Source organism: Cebus imitator, unplaced genomic scaffold (assembly GCF_001604975.1).
Source record: "Cebus imitator isolate Cc_AM_T3 unplaced genomic scaffold, Cebus_imitator-1.0 Scaffold10, whole genome shotgun sequence".
In the NCBI taxonomy this organism is placed as follows: Eukaryota; Metazoa; Chordata; class Mammalia; order Primates; family Cebidae; genus Cebus; species Cebus imitator.
The window spans coordinates 4,807,553-4,824,570 of record NW_016107325.1 but is presented as its reverse complement, the minus strand read 5'-3'; the positions used below and the strand labels follow the sequence as shown (position 1 = coordinate 4,824,570).

The window sequence follows — 17,018 nt, the reverse complement described above, 5'->3', positions numbered from 1 at the left end:
AAAAAAAAAAAAAAAAAAGGATGAATCAGAGCAGACCAGAAATCCCTTCTTTTTTTTTTCTGGGTTGTAGCTCAGCAGATTCTGTGGTGAAGAGCTGCACAAAAGCCAATGTCCTGCAGAGTGGGCTTGGAGGGAGTGAAGTCCATACCCCTATCCATCAAGGGTTTGAACAATTCCAAAGTGTGTTTCCTTTCTCTCTTCTCCCCCACTCCTGCCCTCCAATTTTCTTCCTGTACTCTTAGAGTTAAGCCACTCTGGACCGACTTCTGACCACTAACAGGTGTGTGTGCTAGTGGTAGATGCACCAGGGTGACCATCTTATAAGCTACTCCCACTTGATCTGCCGGAATCAGGAACCAAGTGTGTCTGACATAATTTGGCTAAAAAATCTTTGCTACCTCTTAATGCTATCAATTATGATTAAGAGTTTACTAACAACAATTGCCCCTTTGAATTGGGTTTTCTCTTCTGATTCCTTATCCAGTTTTATATGGAAATTTTAAATAAAGTTTTTATTTCGTAATGTATAAGTGTGTTATGGAATCATAGACATGAGGTAATACTTTGAACAAAAGTACATAATTAGCATAATAGAAAGTATTTTTATGATAAATGTATACTCCTAATGAGATTGAAACTTAAATATGACAAAGTCAAATAGCAAGCTATTTTTCTTAACCCATACTAAAATTTAAAATTACATATAATCATTTTTTCTACTTTTGAATACTATTAAAATAATCACAAAAAAGTTGTGTTTTTTTTTAATTGGCAAAAACCTAAAAAAGGTATTTCTAATTTGGTAATAGTTTCTCAGACTTTAAGTTTAGTTGCAGAAATGTTTAACCTTGATTTTGTTTGCTTTTTTTTTTTTTAGAGGAGATTATTTTTTAACCTACAAATAGGATTTAAAGTGACAGTGGGTGATATCTGGTGTTCTTTTCTACCTCTCTGTCTCTGTCACAAAATTCAAATTCATGTTTCGGCAGTACAGGATGTTCTTCAGTGCACATCCTTTGAGCCTTCAAAATTTGATTTGACTGTGTGGTCTGACGATAGCATGTTGAGATAAGTACATTGTGATAGTAATCTGTGTCTGAGCCCTAATGAACATCTGCTTTCTAGGGCGCCGCAAGAGCACCTTTCTTTGTTTCCTTTTCCTTTGCCTCTTTGATTTGAATCTTGTTAAATCCTGCAAATGGGTCATTTTTGTTTGTTTTTCAGCACACAAATCATATCTCCCTCTTTTGGGGGAAAAAGAAGCCAGATATTTTAAATATAAATGAATGGACTGGGAATTTTAAAAGAGTCTTCAGGAAGTGCACAGCTATAGTACTTTGATTAGCAAATCGGAATCACGCTACTCTAAAAATCATCTAGTTAAGATGATATAGGTGGAACTACCTGGCCAGTTTAATTAAATGCAATAAATACTTACTGTGCAGGCATGATATCAGGCCCTGGAAGGTATGATAGGTAATTAAAACATAGTGGGCATCATCATAAAGCACAGCGGGATATTTTTGTTTATTTAAAATTTATATAGTACACAAATTTTAAATCTATAGGTTGATATACTCATGTAATAACCACTCAGGCGATGATAAAACATTTCCAGAACCAGAAAGCATCCTCATTTGTACCCACTAAAGGTAACTACTAGTGTGACTTCTATCTTTGTTTGTTGGTTATATCCATTCATGTACATCATAAAGATGAAATCATATTTTATGTATCCTTTTCTGTCTGGCTTCCTTAGCTCATTATTGTTTTGGTTTGATTCATTGATGTTGTTATGTGTGCAGTTGGTTCTTTTTTATAATGCTATGTGTATTACATCACAGAATATATTGTATCACCATTTATCCATTCTGTTATTAATGGGCACTTGGATGATTTCAATTTTAGACTATTTTCAATAAAATTACAGTAATTGTCTTGTTCATATCGTGCTTCCAACATATGTACTTACTCCTAAGAGAGGAATTTTTAGGTTATGGGGTATGTGTGTGTTCAGCTTGGGTAGATACTACCAGTTTTCTCCTGCCAGCAAAGCATGAGAAGTCTAATTGCTCTACATCCTCACTAAAACTTGATATTGTCAGTCTTTCAATTGTAGCCCTTCTGGTAAGTGGGTATCTTGTTGTGATTTTAATTTGCATTTTCCTGCTGATTAATGATGTTGAGCACTTTTAAAAATACATTCATTGGCCAATTAAATATCCTCTTTTGACAAGTCTTTTGCAAATTTTTTGATTTTTTTTTAAATAACAACTTTATTGGGATGTGATTTCCATATCATGCAATTCAACTTATTGTTCACTTTTTAAATTGGGTTGTCTTTTTTATTGCTTTGTATGGTTTAAAATATATTTTGGATACAATCCTTCATCAGACATATGTATGAAAATATCTTCTCCTAATTTTCAGTTTTCTGTTTTACTGTTTGATTGATAGTTTCAATAAATAGAAGTTCTTAATTTTAATGAAGTAAAATTTATCAGTATTTTATGATAATTGCTTTTCTTGTCTGTTTAAAAAATCTTTGCTTACTTTAAGATTGTGAAGATTTTTTTTTTTTTTTTTTTTTTTTTTTTTTTTTTTATTTTTTTTTTTTTTTTTTTTTTTTTTTTTACATTTCCTACTAGAAGCTATATTTTACCTTTCACATTTAGGTCTGCAATCAATTTCCAATTAATATTTGTGTTTGGTGTGGATAGCATCAAGATTTGTTCCACCCCACCCCCACCCCTACAGCCCCAGTATGAATATGTTATTGATCCAGTCCCATTTATTGAAAAGACATTTTCCTCCTTTGAATTTCACTGATGCCTTTGTTGTAAACCAGGTGACCATGTTTGTGTGGTTCTTTTTCTGGACTCTTGCTTTCTTTTTTTTTTTCTTCAATTTGATCTTACTCTGCTACCCATGCTGGAGTGCAGTGGTGTGACCTAGGCTCACTGCAACCTCTGCCTCCCAGGTTCAAGCAAGTCTCATGCCACAGTCTCTCCAGTAGCTGGGATTACAGGTGTTCACTGCCACGCATGGCTAATTTTTTGTATTTTTAGTAGAGATGAGGTTTCGCTATATTGGCCAGGCTGGTCTCGAACTTCTGGCTTTAAGTGATCTGTCACCTTGGCCTCCCCAATAGATTCTTGCTCTGTTTCATATGTATCTGTGTGCCAATACTAATTACTGTCACAATATAGTAAGTGCGTACTCTCCAAAGTGGTCTTACCTTTTCTAAGTTCTTTGTATTTCCTTATAAATTTTATTATTGGCTTTTCAATTTCTGTAAAAATAAATCTGCTAGAATTTTTATTGGAATGATGCTAAATCTATACATTAATTTGGGGAGAATTGATATATTATACTAATGAGTCTTGCAGACTTTAAAGATTGCATCTCTCTGTCTCTCTCTCTCTTTTTTTTTTTTTTGGTATATCTCTTATTTATTTGTGAATTTACCTCTTTTAAGTAGTTAATAATAAAACACAATGAAAAGTTATTATTGTTTTAAGTACTTGTTTCTTAAATACATCCAATGATTTCTTCAAGATCTGTATTATGGTAGTTAGCATAGATTCCATGAAGAAAATAATTCTTTTGAAGGGAGAATGTTTATTATCAGAGATCAAAATTAATTTTGAAAAGGAGCTTGCCACTGAAACTTACCCTTTAAGAACAGATGACATTCTTTTTGATTTTTCTTGAATGCATATCAAAATATAACCGTGTTTCCCCTTTATACTCTTTATTCTCTTTGTTTATTTGATGGCTTTGTTTATTTGATGTTGTTGTGACACCCCATCACCCTGCCTTATATATTTATAAACATAATAATAAATTGAAAATTAGTTTTGTTTGGAGGATTTTCTGAAATCTCTCCTGATTTTTTTAATATGCCCCTGATATTGTGAAAGCAAAGATTGGGAATTACTGCTTAATACTAACTTCTAAGCAATAAAACATGCTGCTTTGTGGGCTTCGGTTCCTTCAAACCTTTTCTTAAGTGTTCCAAAAATCTTATGTATATACGTATATTTTTCATGCTTTATATTGAAAGTTTTAAGCTTTGATTATTGCCATATTCAGCCAGCCAACAACAACTACATAGAAACTTCAAAGCTTATTAGTTCTGGCTAGGTTAGCCTAGGTTGAGTAGGAGGTTGAATAGATGACTTCTGAAGTTCCTTCAACTCTAAATTTTATGATTCTGGGAATTTGTAACATCCAAGAATCATAGAATGTTAGAATGGGAAGGAACTTTAAAATTATCTAGTCTAAGCCCTTCATTTTACAGATGAGGAAGGCTACCCAGAGTGTACAGACAGAAGTAGAGCTCTAGGGAGGCAGGGGGAAGTGGCAGAAGGGCCAGAGCTGGGAAGGGTCTGGGTTTAACCTCACAGGACTGGTCAATCCATGGCCTGCAGCAGAAAAAGGGGGAAGGGAGACCACACAGGAGCTTCAGCATCACTCCAGGAAACTGGTCACAGGTTGGATGGGATGTGAATGGGGCCAGTGGCACCAGCTGGTGTCTGAACAGGAATTAGTACTGGTCTCTCTGTCTGAGGTCAACCGGCAGTCATGTCCAGGCAGACTTTTGTGCTTTCTACATCTAGATAGCTGCTTCTCTTGGTTTGAAAATACAGCGTCCAGAGCTGATTCTGCCTTACTCCTATCTGTCTAACTTGCTGTAGATTAGCTGGGTAGCCCATAGCCGCACCCTGCTCACACTCTAAGGCTCCTGGCCTTTTGATGGCCTTGTTGTACATCTGAAGTCTTTATTTACCACATTCCTAAAAATTTTTGTTGTTATGGCTGTGGGGCCAAAACCCTCTTCACTTTTTCAGCATGCCTGGAATTTTCCCAGATCAGCCGGATGGACTCAAACTACTCCATTCTTGCTAAACTTTCTCTATCCTGCCATCACTTCTTGTAATTAGTTTGGTCAACAACAGCAACCCAGTGAGGCTCTGATTAAACACCACCTCTCTCTGTTGAAGCCAACCCTTTCATGCACCACTCTGACGGGACCCACCTTCCTAATACCAAGCACTCCACACTGGTGTCTGTTTTTTTTTCCCCCTGAGCTATCTGAACACACTTGGCAGGTGGGCAGCCTTCAAGAATCATCATACAATTAGGCTTCAGGAGCTCTGTTTTAGTCAATTATGTGGTAACCTTGGAAAAACAAAATGCACAGTAGGTGGCATCAACAAGCCCATTGTGCCTTTGGGCACAGCTTTTCCCTTGAGCTGTTTGGATCATATACTCATTAGGTCCACCAGCTGAAAATGTCATGACTGGCTGTGTGCCATGTGAAAGATGGACATGATGAATACCTTAAAAGTCATGTGCATTATTTGTCTGAGTTAAAATGTATGTATTTAATTGGAGAGATATAAAGTCTTAAAAGGAGTCAAATAATCAGATGAGGAATTATTATCTCTGGAAATTCAGAGAATTTTCTTTTTGATACAAGTTTATTTCCTACAATAAAATGTCCTGGTTTTAGTACCTAACTTTCTTAACATATTAAGAAACTTTTGAGCACAGTTCACCCACATTTTCTAAGAATCTGCATGCAAATAGCCAGATGTGGTGGCATACACCTGTAGTCACAGCTACTTGGCAGCTAAGGCAGGAGGATCCATTGAATCCAGGAGTTTGAGGCTAGTGAGCTAGGTTTATGCCACTGCACTGCTGCCTGGGTGACAGAGTGAGACTCTGTCCCTTAGGAAAAAAAATGCAGGCAAACTGAAGCAAGTATATAAAATTCTTTTAGTTAATTTTTGTTTTGTTTTGTTTTGTTTTTGAGACAAAGTCTTGCTCTGTCACCCAGGCTGGAATGCAATGGTGCAAACATGGTTCATTGCAACCTCAGCCTCTTGGACTCAAGTGATCCTCCTGTCTCAGCCTCTGAAGTAGCTGAAACCACAGGCATGCGCCACCACGCCCTAATAGATATCTGCAATTCTGTGTTGGCTATTTGCTCACTCTTAGGCAGCCTGTAAAGTTTCATTCTTTGGATGCTTAAAAAATGGAGACTGCTTACTAATTTGATTTTTCTGTTTCTTCTTATATTTTAACTTTCACTAGACATTTTAATTAGACTATACTGTATAATACATTTACATTTAATGCTGGGGAAAAAGACTGAGAAAGTCAGAAAATGTCAAGAAAGAAAAGGCATAGCATGAGGTTACATGTATATTTAGAAATAGTTTTATATTGCACTTTATAAACAATAATTTGTGTACAAGCGGGCTTCCTTTCACAAGAATGTAAGATCCTTAAAGACAACAAGTATATTTTCTTCATGTGCCTATTACAATGTTTTGAACATAGTAGGTACTTTGTGTTTATTGAATTGAAACCATGTCTTTTGTTTACCAACATGATAAAGAGGAATATGACTCACAGACAGAATTCTTTAGTGATGAAATGCTTCTGATTCAAATACATACGTGATTAGGATAAAAATGAGCTTTTAGCCCAAATTACCTAAGTAATGTTCTCAGTCTCAAACTTTACTATGAGACTTGGGTCATAGTGTCTCCAAAGGTGATTATTACTAATGTATTTGTCGTCGTCACATAAACACTTCATAAAACACAAACCAAATATTAAATGACTATCTTAAGTTAAATATAAAGAATATAATGTGTATAGAAAAGGGGGGTGGGGACAGATGTGGTGGCTCATGCCTGTAATCCCAGCACTTTGGGAGGCTGAGGTGGGTGGATTGCTTGAGCCCAGGAGTTTAAGATCAGCTTGTGCAACATGGCAAAACCCCATCTCTACAAAAAATACAAAAATTAACTGGATGTGATCACTTGTGCCTGTAGTCCCAGCTACACTTGAGGCTGAGGTGGGAGGATTGATTGAGCGTGGGAGGCGAAGGTTGCAGTGAGCCAAGATCACGCAACTATACTCTAGCCTGGGTGATGCAGTGAGACCCCTTCTCAAAAAAAAAAAAAGAAATTTGGGGGGGAGGCCCATTTTACTCTATTAATGTAATTTTAAAAATAACGTATGGATGGAGCATTATTAATTGAAAAGCAATTAAGTTTTAAAAAGCAAAATAAATGGCTACATACCTAAAAATGATATTTCTTAGGATTAGCTGAAGATTTCTAAGGACCTAGAACTGTGTCTGACAAGAATATGTGATTATATTAGTTAGGATTCTGATAGGAAGTGCATGACATACATACTCAAACTTGGTATTTAACGAACATTTACAAATGTGTTGGCAGGTCTTAGGGAAACCAAAAAGAGACAATGATATGTTCTGAGGCCAACAAAAGATGAGTGCTTTTACTAGTCAAAGTCTGAAAGAGCAAAGGTTGGGAGCAGTTACCAGAACCTGGAGGGGGAGCCCAGTGCAGGGGGCTCCCTGAGTGAGGTAATGACCTTCAGCCAAGGACCAAGCCCATGTTGACCAGATATCTCTCACTTTCCTCCTACCCTTAGATCTGCCAGTGCCTTCAATTGGAACCAACAGGAAGCCAGAGAGAGGAGGATCTCAGTGATGGCAGGGCAAGTGGTCGGCCCTCAGGGCACGGAATAGAGGGGAGAAGGTAGAGAGGCGAATGAAGTTAGGGAATCAGTAAATTTTGTTGAATAAAGGAATGGCTGATCGTTTATTTTTCTTTTCTTCTCCTGCCAAATCACTTTTCTGTCTTTTTTTTTTTTTTAATTATTTTTTTTTCCCATGAAGGCTGCTCTCTACTTCCAAATGGCCCAAATCACTTTTCTTAATGGATAGTTTCATTTCTTTTAGTTAACAGAGCTACCCATTGCCTTCTTAAAAATCTGCTATTATTACTCAAATGAATTAGATACGCAGTATTTAGTGAGTGCCTACCACAGCATTTTTACAGATCTATGGCTAATCAATAGTGGAAACTTTCTAAGAAAATTAGTTACTAGTGGAATTTTTTAGCCTGTCTTCAGAAATCTGCATTGTCAACAACCTGAAAAAAACAATCACTTGAATTTCGTAATTATTCAATAAGGATGTGAAACATTTTCACATCATAAATACAACATATTACCTGCCATGCAACTGAAAATACTTTGCGGGGCATTAACTCTGTGGATGTTTGTTTTCTGATTATTCTTATACAACTCAAGCCTACTTTGTGTCCACATTTTCCACATTATGCTTTATTTGATCTGTCTTTAATAAGACATAAGAATTACATGTGAGATTTTGCATTTTAAAAGGAATGAGCTCTAAATTTAATTATGACAAATATTTAAAACGGCTCTTCCTGTACATACTCAGGAAGTTTTTGTTTTGTATATTGTGGTAAATAATGTTAAATTTGTCATTTTAACCATTTTTTATGTGTACAATTCAGAGGCACTAAGTACATAGGCAACCATCACCACTGAAGAATGTGTTTTAATCCTTTCTATTAAGAGGTGGTGTTTCTAGTTTCATGGAAATTTTTTTTTCTCTTCCAAAAAGAACAACAGTAAAATCCCATGAGCTTGCATTCATATCAGTAAAGAAACATCTGCCAAAATCCTATCAAATGGCATTTTAAAGTGGTATTAAATTAGCAAAGCTATTGTAAGCTTGTTCCTCAACATACACGAGAAAGAATTTGTTGGAAATAACTTACAGAATGAACATGTCACTTTAAACAGGAAGATGTTGTTATTTTGCTTCTTTTTTTAACCTCTGAAGGAATTTTGTCAGAAGTCCAGCTAACACTCTAGACTCATGGTTGTAATGTATGGGATATGCCACAGTTTGTGACTCACCTTTCTTTAATGTATTTTTCAAATTTGAATAATAATATCCAGACTCAAGCTTATGTTCTTTTGTTCATTTAATTAAGTTCTGAGATGGTAATAACACAGCAGTGAAATTTTTAACTTTTATGTATTATAAAACACATAATTAACTCATAATGTTTTATAAAAATATAAAGATAAAACCAGCTTTCCTCTACAACATGGGTTCTTTTTACCTGTTGTCATAGTAACCAGGTAAACACTAATACAACCAAATGGGCATCAACAAAGTTTTTCACATAAATGGTATTGAAAATATTTATAGGACCTTTAAAAAATAGATTATCTCAGTAGAGGAAGAAAAGACTCAAGTAATAGAGGAGAAGTAGTCAAACTTTATTTGCATATGGAAAGAGAGTTGAGGGGGTGGAAATCTGCGTTGCTGAGAAAAAGAGTTTTCAGAGCAGACTGTTCTGGTATTTTATACCAATTATGTGCAGCTATTGCTTTGAATAAATTCTGCTGCCCTGCTGAGATTTCCTTTTTACAAATCCTGGAGCAATTATAAGATGGAAGTCTGGAATGTATAAACAATGTCCTTTGAACAGTAAATGAGCCTCATTCTTATAAAACTCAAGGGTAGGAATGTACTACCTTTTATGCTATGTTTCTCTGCCTTTCCTTCCTCCTTAATCATAGCACAGAAATTAGGGTCTACTTCAAGACTATACAAAAACATGAATTTTGCCTAAAAATACTTTTAAATGATGAATTCCATGAAATTAACAAAATCTCTCTGTTGCTGTGTAATACCCACGTACTTAATACATGTTCAATACAGCAGTTGATTGAATATTCCTATTCTATTTTATTTCTAGCCTTAACACGAGAATCTGTAATAGATTACTTTTTTCTATAGACCTGGAAACAGAGCACTGCACCAAGTTAGTGTGCATGGGGAAAAAGTGACACCCTTAGAGCGTAACATTAGGCTGAGTTTCCAAATGCCAGCTTGTTTTACGTGACAGAGCAATCTGCACTAATCAAGGCAAACAATATATACAATCCTAAAGAGAAGTCAACTGTCACTTAGCATTAACTGTAAAAGCCTGAACTCCATTATTTTGTCGAACTCACAGACCTTATACAATGTTTACAATGAGGTTTGGAGAGTTGCCTAGCATTGGAATACATACAATTAAACAACATAGTTGAGCGGCCCTTTTATGTCAGCACTGCTAAAAGAGCACCATTATGTGTACTCATGATAATCATGCTTGGAACTCTTAACATAAACAGGAATAGAGAACATTCATTTGTAATTCTATCTGAGTACATGCGGGATTTTATTTTATTTTATTCACATAAACCCCCATGGAAACTAAAGATAGCAATAATAAAAGGATCACTGAATGAGAATCATTTCTTTGACTGTCTAAGAATGCAGTACTTTTATTGTTTGCAACTGAGCTTGAACACTCACCTTATTTGGACTTTTATATAAGCTTGTATAAACAGAGAGATTGTATTTAAATTAATTACAAAGTGATTTTCATTTGTTTGAAAATAACACTAGAAATTAATACAAAATGCACATCCTGATTTCTTCTTTCAGACATTTTCAAAAAATAGCACATGCAAAGAGGCAACAATATTATTGATTAAAACGAAACAAAACACAAGCTAACTTTTAAGTTCGCATCATATTTTATTAGAGACAGTTAGGCTAACTTCATAGTTATAGCTCAGCCAGAAAGTTACATCCTTTGTTGTTGATAGACAGTAAGAGGGAATGACACACAACTGAAGCAATTTTTTTCTTAAGGAAAATAGAAATATTTAAGAAATTTATTTATAGTTCTATCACTCAGAAATACAAATATATAGATTTTTAATCTAGGTATAGGGTTTTCCCTGAAGTTTTCTTTCTCTGCCTGTTTCCCAGAAAGGCTTGGCTTTATAATTCTGAGAAATAGTTTACATTGATACCAAAATAAAATATAATTATGTCAACTGACACAAAAATGCCTGACTCAAAACGGGGAGGAAGATTTGAGCTCAATTTAGGTCACTGAAGCCAGTGATGCCAGCTGTTTTTGCTTCTCTTTTCTAGTCTGTTGTCTGAAATTTAGGAATTTGTTAAGCATGTTTCTAGAGAGGATTTAACTGCTTCATACAAATTTACCTGTTATTTAGCAAAAACATAAATAAAAGACTGTTAGCCTGATAAATGGAAGATTTACATACTTGAATGATCAAGTGCTAGAGTACCTCAGAATATCAAAACATGTCCTAAAATGTAATTTTTCAGTAAGAAATGAAATGTTTGCCTCCCTCTAACCCTGGCCTGAAACTTGTAGTTTAGAGCCCTCAAAATAGACAACTTTTTGTCCTTCACTTTCTCTCATAGTATAAATCCTTCTCACTTCTTGTAATACCTGGTGGGGCTCTACTTATAATTATAATGGATGAAAGGTTATGTTTGAGTTAGACCAAAGGATTTTCCAAACATGGTTTTGTCTCTACTTTTGGAAATGAGGGAGGATGTTTTTGGAGTACAAGTTGTGAGTTGTGAGAGATCAACCAGTTCCTCCAAATATTCCTTGAACAACCCAGCAATGTGATTCACACATATTTGTGAAGTGGTACTGGCTTCTCTCTCTCCCGAAATAGGTATTTCAAACTTTTCCCTCTATTCCTAATTTTTCTTTTTCTTTTTTTTTTTTTTTAGACGGAGTCTTCCTCTTCTTACCCAGGCTGGAGTGCAATGGCGCGATCTCGGCTCACCGCAACCTCCGCCTCCTGGGTTCAGGCAATTCTCCTGCCTCAGCCTCCTGAGTAGCTGGGATTACAGGCACGCGCCACCATGCCCAGCTAATTTTTTGTATTTTTAGTAGAGACGGGGTTTCACCATGTTGACCAGGATGGTCTCGATCTCTTGACCTTGTGATCCACCCGCCTCGGCCTCCCAAAATGCTGGGATTACAGGCTTGGGCCACCGCGCCCGGCTCCTAATTTTTCAATAAGTTGATGAATAAATTTAGTTTTGACTTTATAAACTTAAAAATATCTCCTTTAAATTAATTATTTTTCCAGATTACAGACTCCTAGTTTTAATAAGTATACTTACATAGAAATGTCTGTATTCCTTGAATCATTTTAGTAGTTTGCCATTTCGTTGTTTTCTTAGGGCGATCATTACAACCTGCTTGAGTGACCAATTTACATGCCCCTGAATTCTGTACATAGAAGCATTATGTTTTCAGTTTTATTTCCAATAAATAACTTTTATTTCCCTGCCCAGCATTCATTGCCTTTTTGAGTTATGGTTCATATTGGACTCCGACCTTTCAGGAACTGTCCAAAATGGCTCCCAAATGGTTCCAGTTAGAACTGATGGTTTAGTGGGCCAAGTCTTACCTAGGGACATTGAAAAGCATCTGTCACTTTTCTGACCCACTTTTCCAAAAGCTTATCCCCATCAGTTCAGTATGTCAGTGCAATGAAAGGGTAGGATGTTATATGCAGATGTGGAGCTTTCATTATGGATGGTTGCTTTCCAATGCTGTATAAAAATGTTGAAATAAAAAGACATGAGTCCGAGAGAGACCATTCTTGGGACTGAATGCAAGAATTACATCATGTTGGTTTCCTGTTACATTTTCTCACATAATGACATTCATTGCACAGATATTCTTAACTAGGCATATGGGGGATTCATAGGTTGAACATACTCCCACTCTGAGAGAGAGTACAGTACAATCCGATAGAGGAAATATAATATAGTAAATAGATATTAACAATCTAAGATGTGGGCCATAGGTGGTATCAGGAGAGAGATCTACAGAAAAACTAGAGAAATAGACCTAACTTCTGTCCAGGAAAGATAAAAAAAAGTTCTGTGGATGAGGCAAAATCCATCCTGCACAGCTGTAGGAATTTCCTGGCAGGTATAGACTATGTTATAATTAGAATTCAATATAACAAGGATCATTGTTATTAACAGCAATAACAATGATGGTAATGATAATGATTACAGGTAACATTTATTAAATATTTACCATGTGATGGGCATTGTTCTAGAAAATTTATATGTATGCAAGTCATTATTGTTAAAATATAAAACACAGTTAAGTATGAACGTATTTTCTGTCAGAGTAAGTAATAGAAAAAGGAAGAGGACAACAAATTGATGTGGTTGATAAATATAATAAATTTAATTTGTAAGTATTTTACTATTTCATATAATCAGGAAAATACCTATGCACTGTGGGAAATAATGTCATTGTTTTATACTGACAATCAAAAACCTCTGTAATACAGATAATTAACATATGCTAGGAAGTAAAAATAAATTGGGTGTACAGAATAATATTTGGGGAGTGTGTGATGTGGAGCTATTCCAAGCATAACATCAGCTTGCATTTGTTTTTCTTTTACATGTACACCCGCACAACAGCCTCATGAGTTTAAAAATGTGTCTGTGCAGTTTTACTGTCTTGGTTCTGGAGTACCATACTCAGTGAAATCCTAGTTATCAGCATTAGGCTTCAGATGTTGCCAGTGCAGGCCAAGCATCTTTTATTAAGAATCTTCTTTAGCATTCCTCCTCCCAGAAATTTCTAACCTCCCCCCCCCGATTTTCATTGTTCTTTCTGTTCACTATGAGGTCAAGTTTTCATCTCCTTTAATTTAGTTTTTTTGAAATCTGTATTCCAGAATGAGTCTGCCCTGTAATTCCATGTGTTATCTCATGACAATTCTTTGGGTTCTTCCCCAGAATAATTTCTGAGTTGATACGCTTGTGTAAGAGTTAGTTACACGATACCAATAAAGTCCTGAGAGGAAACAGAGGTCTGGATAGAAATGCAGAGGGTAGTGAGCGACTCCCTGAAGAAAAAGGTCTGTGGAGAGGTGGGTAACAAAAAGCTGGAAAGTTTTGGATAGTGATTCTGCCAGTGTTAGCCAACTGTGAGAAGAAACTAGAACCCACTAGAGAAATAACACGTTTAGAGAATGACTGGAAGCTCTCAAGGCCCTGGAGCCCCGAGTTGCAAACACCTTGTGTGGGCAGAGTCCAGGGAAGCCTGGAGTCAGGGCTGGATGGTAACAAGAACCAAAGAGATGAGAAACAGCCCCAGGTGAGAAGTTCTGGGTCCTGTCCTGCATCTCTGGCAAAGAAGACAGGATTCTGGTTTGAGTTAAGGTGAAAAATGAGGTTGATGCCTATCTTTTTAGGACCACGAGAGGCGCCAGTGTCTGGAGCCGTGGCACCGGCATCTGCTGACACTGCTGCCTCCAGCAAGTTCTTTCGTCCTCTTCCCTTCTTCACCCCTACACCTTGGAGGTGAACTTCTCACCCGAGGGCGGTAAAGACTAGTTTGAAAATGGAGAGCCAAGAACCAGCAGAGCCTTCTCAGAATGGCAGACAGCATATTATTTCAGAGGACATCTGCTGAAAATGATTAGTTTGCTGCTGGCAAGAAGTGAAAGGTAGGATAGGAGGAAAGAGGCTACTGCTTTACGCACGCAGTGAAGCTTTCCCCTCAGTTCAGTATAGTGCCATAGTTAATTTCAGAAGGAGAATGGGTCAAGCTTGAAAAAACAACATACATGGACCCTACTGGTAAAACTAGAACTTGGGAATCAGTGAAACGTACGACCAGGAAAGAACAGAGTGCTGATGGTGTAGCGGTCATCCCGGTGCTACAGAGAACACTTCATTACGAGTGTATCGTTTTGGTGAAACAGTTCTGACCACCCATGGCGGCTACTGCATAGAGTTCCCTGCAGGTCTCATAGATGATGGTGAAACCCCAGAAGCAGCTGCTCTTCGGGAGCTTGAGGAAGAAACTGGCTACAAAGGGGATGTTGCCGAATGTTCTCCAGCTGTCTGTATGGACCCAGGCTTGACGAAGTGTACCACACACATTGTGACAGTAACCATTAACGGAGATGATGCCGAAAACCTAAGGCCCAAGCCAAAGCCAGGGGATGCAGAATTTGTGGAAGTCATTTCTTTACCCAGGAATGATCTACTGCAGAGACTTGATGCTCTGGAAGCTGAAGAACATGTTACAGTGGATGCTAGAGGCTATTCCTACGCTCTAGCGCTGAAACATGCAAATGCAAAGCCATTTGAAGTGCCGTTCCTGAAATTTTAAGACCAAAGATGACGCTGGCCACTTTTGTAAACGAGACCACCAGGCCTTCTTCACTAAGACTTTGTCTTCAACTTAGCTTAATGTAGATTTGAAATTAGCTTTTTCATAAAATAAAAGCAGCACAGAATGCAAAAAAAAAAAAAAATGAGGTTCAACTCAGAAAAGAGATTGCAAATGCCATGAAAGAATGATTTAATGTGTAAACATGAGCCAGACCATGTGGAATTTGAGAGGGTACCTATGATATGTCTAATTTGTATATAGTTTATTCACTAAGATTCTCTTTGTGTTTTCTTGTAAACAGTTACCAGGACCCAAGGCAGGGATGAGGGCATTCCAAGGAAAGTAGAAAGGCATGAATCCAAGTGGCTCTGTCTTTGGAGGAGAAACTGTATTCTTTTAGATGTTGATAATAGAACATTTCCCAGGAAATGGCATTAGAGACTGTGTTGAAGGGTCCTCTGGGGGTGGGTTTTGGCTTATGTATATGTAATAACTGTAACACAGGTAACTCTATCCATGGGTAAAAAGGCAAAACTAATGCTAACTAGTAATATTTTCTGTGAGCTGTTATTTAGCTAACCCCAATACATCTTTTCATGCAAGAGTTTGAATCTCTCTTGACCAAAATATATGTTCACTTTTCAACGTTGAATTAATGGATACAAATTACTTTAATGATGTCTTACATTATAGGTTTTTTTTAAAGCCTTAAACATGAAATTACCTCAAATAGAAGTTAGCCATATCTACTTAATCTCTACATTTTAACCAAATGATCAAATGTACATATCCCACTTGCTCCACATAATACTATTAATAGTTTGAGTGAAAGCTAATCAAAGTAATCAGAAAATACCTTGTGTTTTTTTGTTGAAATTGAAGGAATGAAAATAAGTTTACTTACATTAAAGCTGACTTTTCATAGACATACTTTCTATGCTAGGTGGTAAAAAACCTACTCAAGATTGGGGCAGGGTGCATTTACCTGTCCCAATTTTGTAACTGTGCTATAAACACATTGGCAAAACAGTCCAAAACTAAATCAGATAGAAACATGAATCTGTGTTCTCAGAGATATTGTTAATGAGCCACAGGTGAGCAGCGGTTGTGCCTCCAATTGCTTTGAAACCTTTGTTACTCATGTAGTGGTTACCCACTAATAAATATTTGTTGAGCGACTCAGATCCATATGTAATATAACCTTGTTCTTTTGAGAAAATGGCTAATACATATTTTTAATTGTAATGTATACCTTTCCTCCCCATTCTTTAACATCCCTGAAATTGGGGTGCATCTTATATTTGATTGCATGTTTCAGTGGGTCATCAGCCTGGATTAGAGTCAAGTCCTTCCAGAGGAGATTTGTGTTTGCTTGTGAATAGCCATCCAGGGACACTATCAATCTGAGACCTTTTGATATTAAATTCTCTGCTTGAGATTTTCTTGTACCATACTGGTTGTGTGGATGCAGTACCAGTTGGTGGTTTGCATTCTCAGAGGAGATTTTGGTTTTTTCTTCAGCTGATTCTAAGCTTGAGACATGCATGTCTACTTGCTGTTTCTTTCAGTGTGAAAAGTTTATTTCTTGTTTGTACTTCCCCAGAAAATGTGACCCTTTGGTGTCTCAGTTTTCTGTAGCAATCTTCTATCAGACTTTTCATTTTGGAGTATTTAAAAAGTTTATTAATGGTACATAGACTAATGGTGTATCCTATAGTTGATGGCATTTTAGAGCTGATGAAAACTTATTTATGTTGCTGTATATCCAGCTGATCCATGACATTTGAAAGCCCAGACAGGTTTTGCCTTGTTGGCTGCCAGTGGGACCAGAAAACTTATTTTGTGTAGATGGTTGTGGTGCTCTCATGCATTCAAAATTATGGGTAACTCTAGATGACCAGGTCTTCACTGTGTTATTTCTGCCAAACCTCTCTGGCGCTTGGGAAACAAAGTCAGCTGCAGCTTCTTGCATCACTGTCCCTTGCTGTGTGTAAGGTTTAGAGATGGCACTCAAGTGATAAGACTAGAAATCCAAGTGGTGTTTAATCAGAAGTCCTGGTTCTTCTCATTTGGCTGTCACTAAATGACTTTTCTTCT

General features: G+C 36.7%; 1 protein-coding gene and 1 pseudogene across 7 annotated transcripts in view; both read left to right on the top strand.

Annotated features, from left to right (window-relative positions):
- Positions 1-17,018, top strand: part of RBMS1 (RNA binding motif single stranded interacting protein 1) — a 213,955-nt gene that overhangs the window by 9,246 nt on the left and 187,691 nt on the right. The window contains exon 2 of one of the 6 annotated variants that reach the window (XM_037745544.1): positions 15,223-15,323. The exons of the other annotated variants lie outside the window; for them this stretch is intronic. Within the exon in view, the coding sequence (XP_037601472.1) occupies positions 15,322-15,323 (2 nt within the window). The 5' untranslated portion in view covers positions 15,223-15,321. The remainder of the gene's footprint in view (positions 1-15,222; positions 15,324-17,018) is intronic. 6 annotated transcript variants of the gene reach the window in all.
- LOC108317364 lies at positions 11,897-15,046 on the top strand (annotated as a pseudogene). Its single transcript, XR_001830713.2, has 2 exons — positions 11,897-14,222; positions 14,323-15,046. The product of XR_001830713.2 is annotated as an ADP-sugar pyrophosphatase-like (transcript).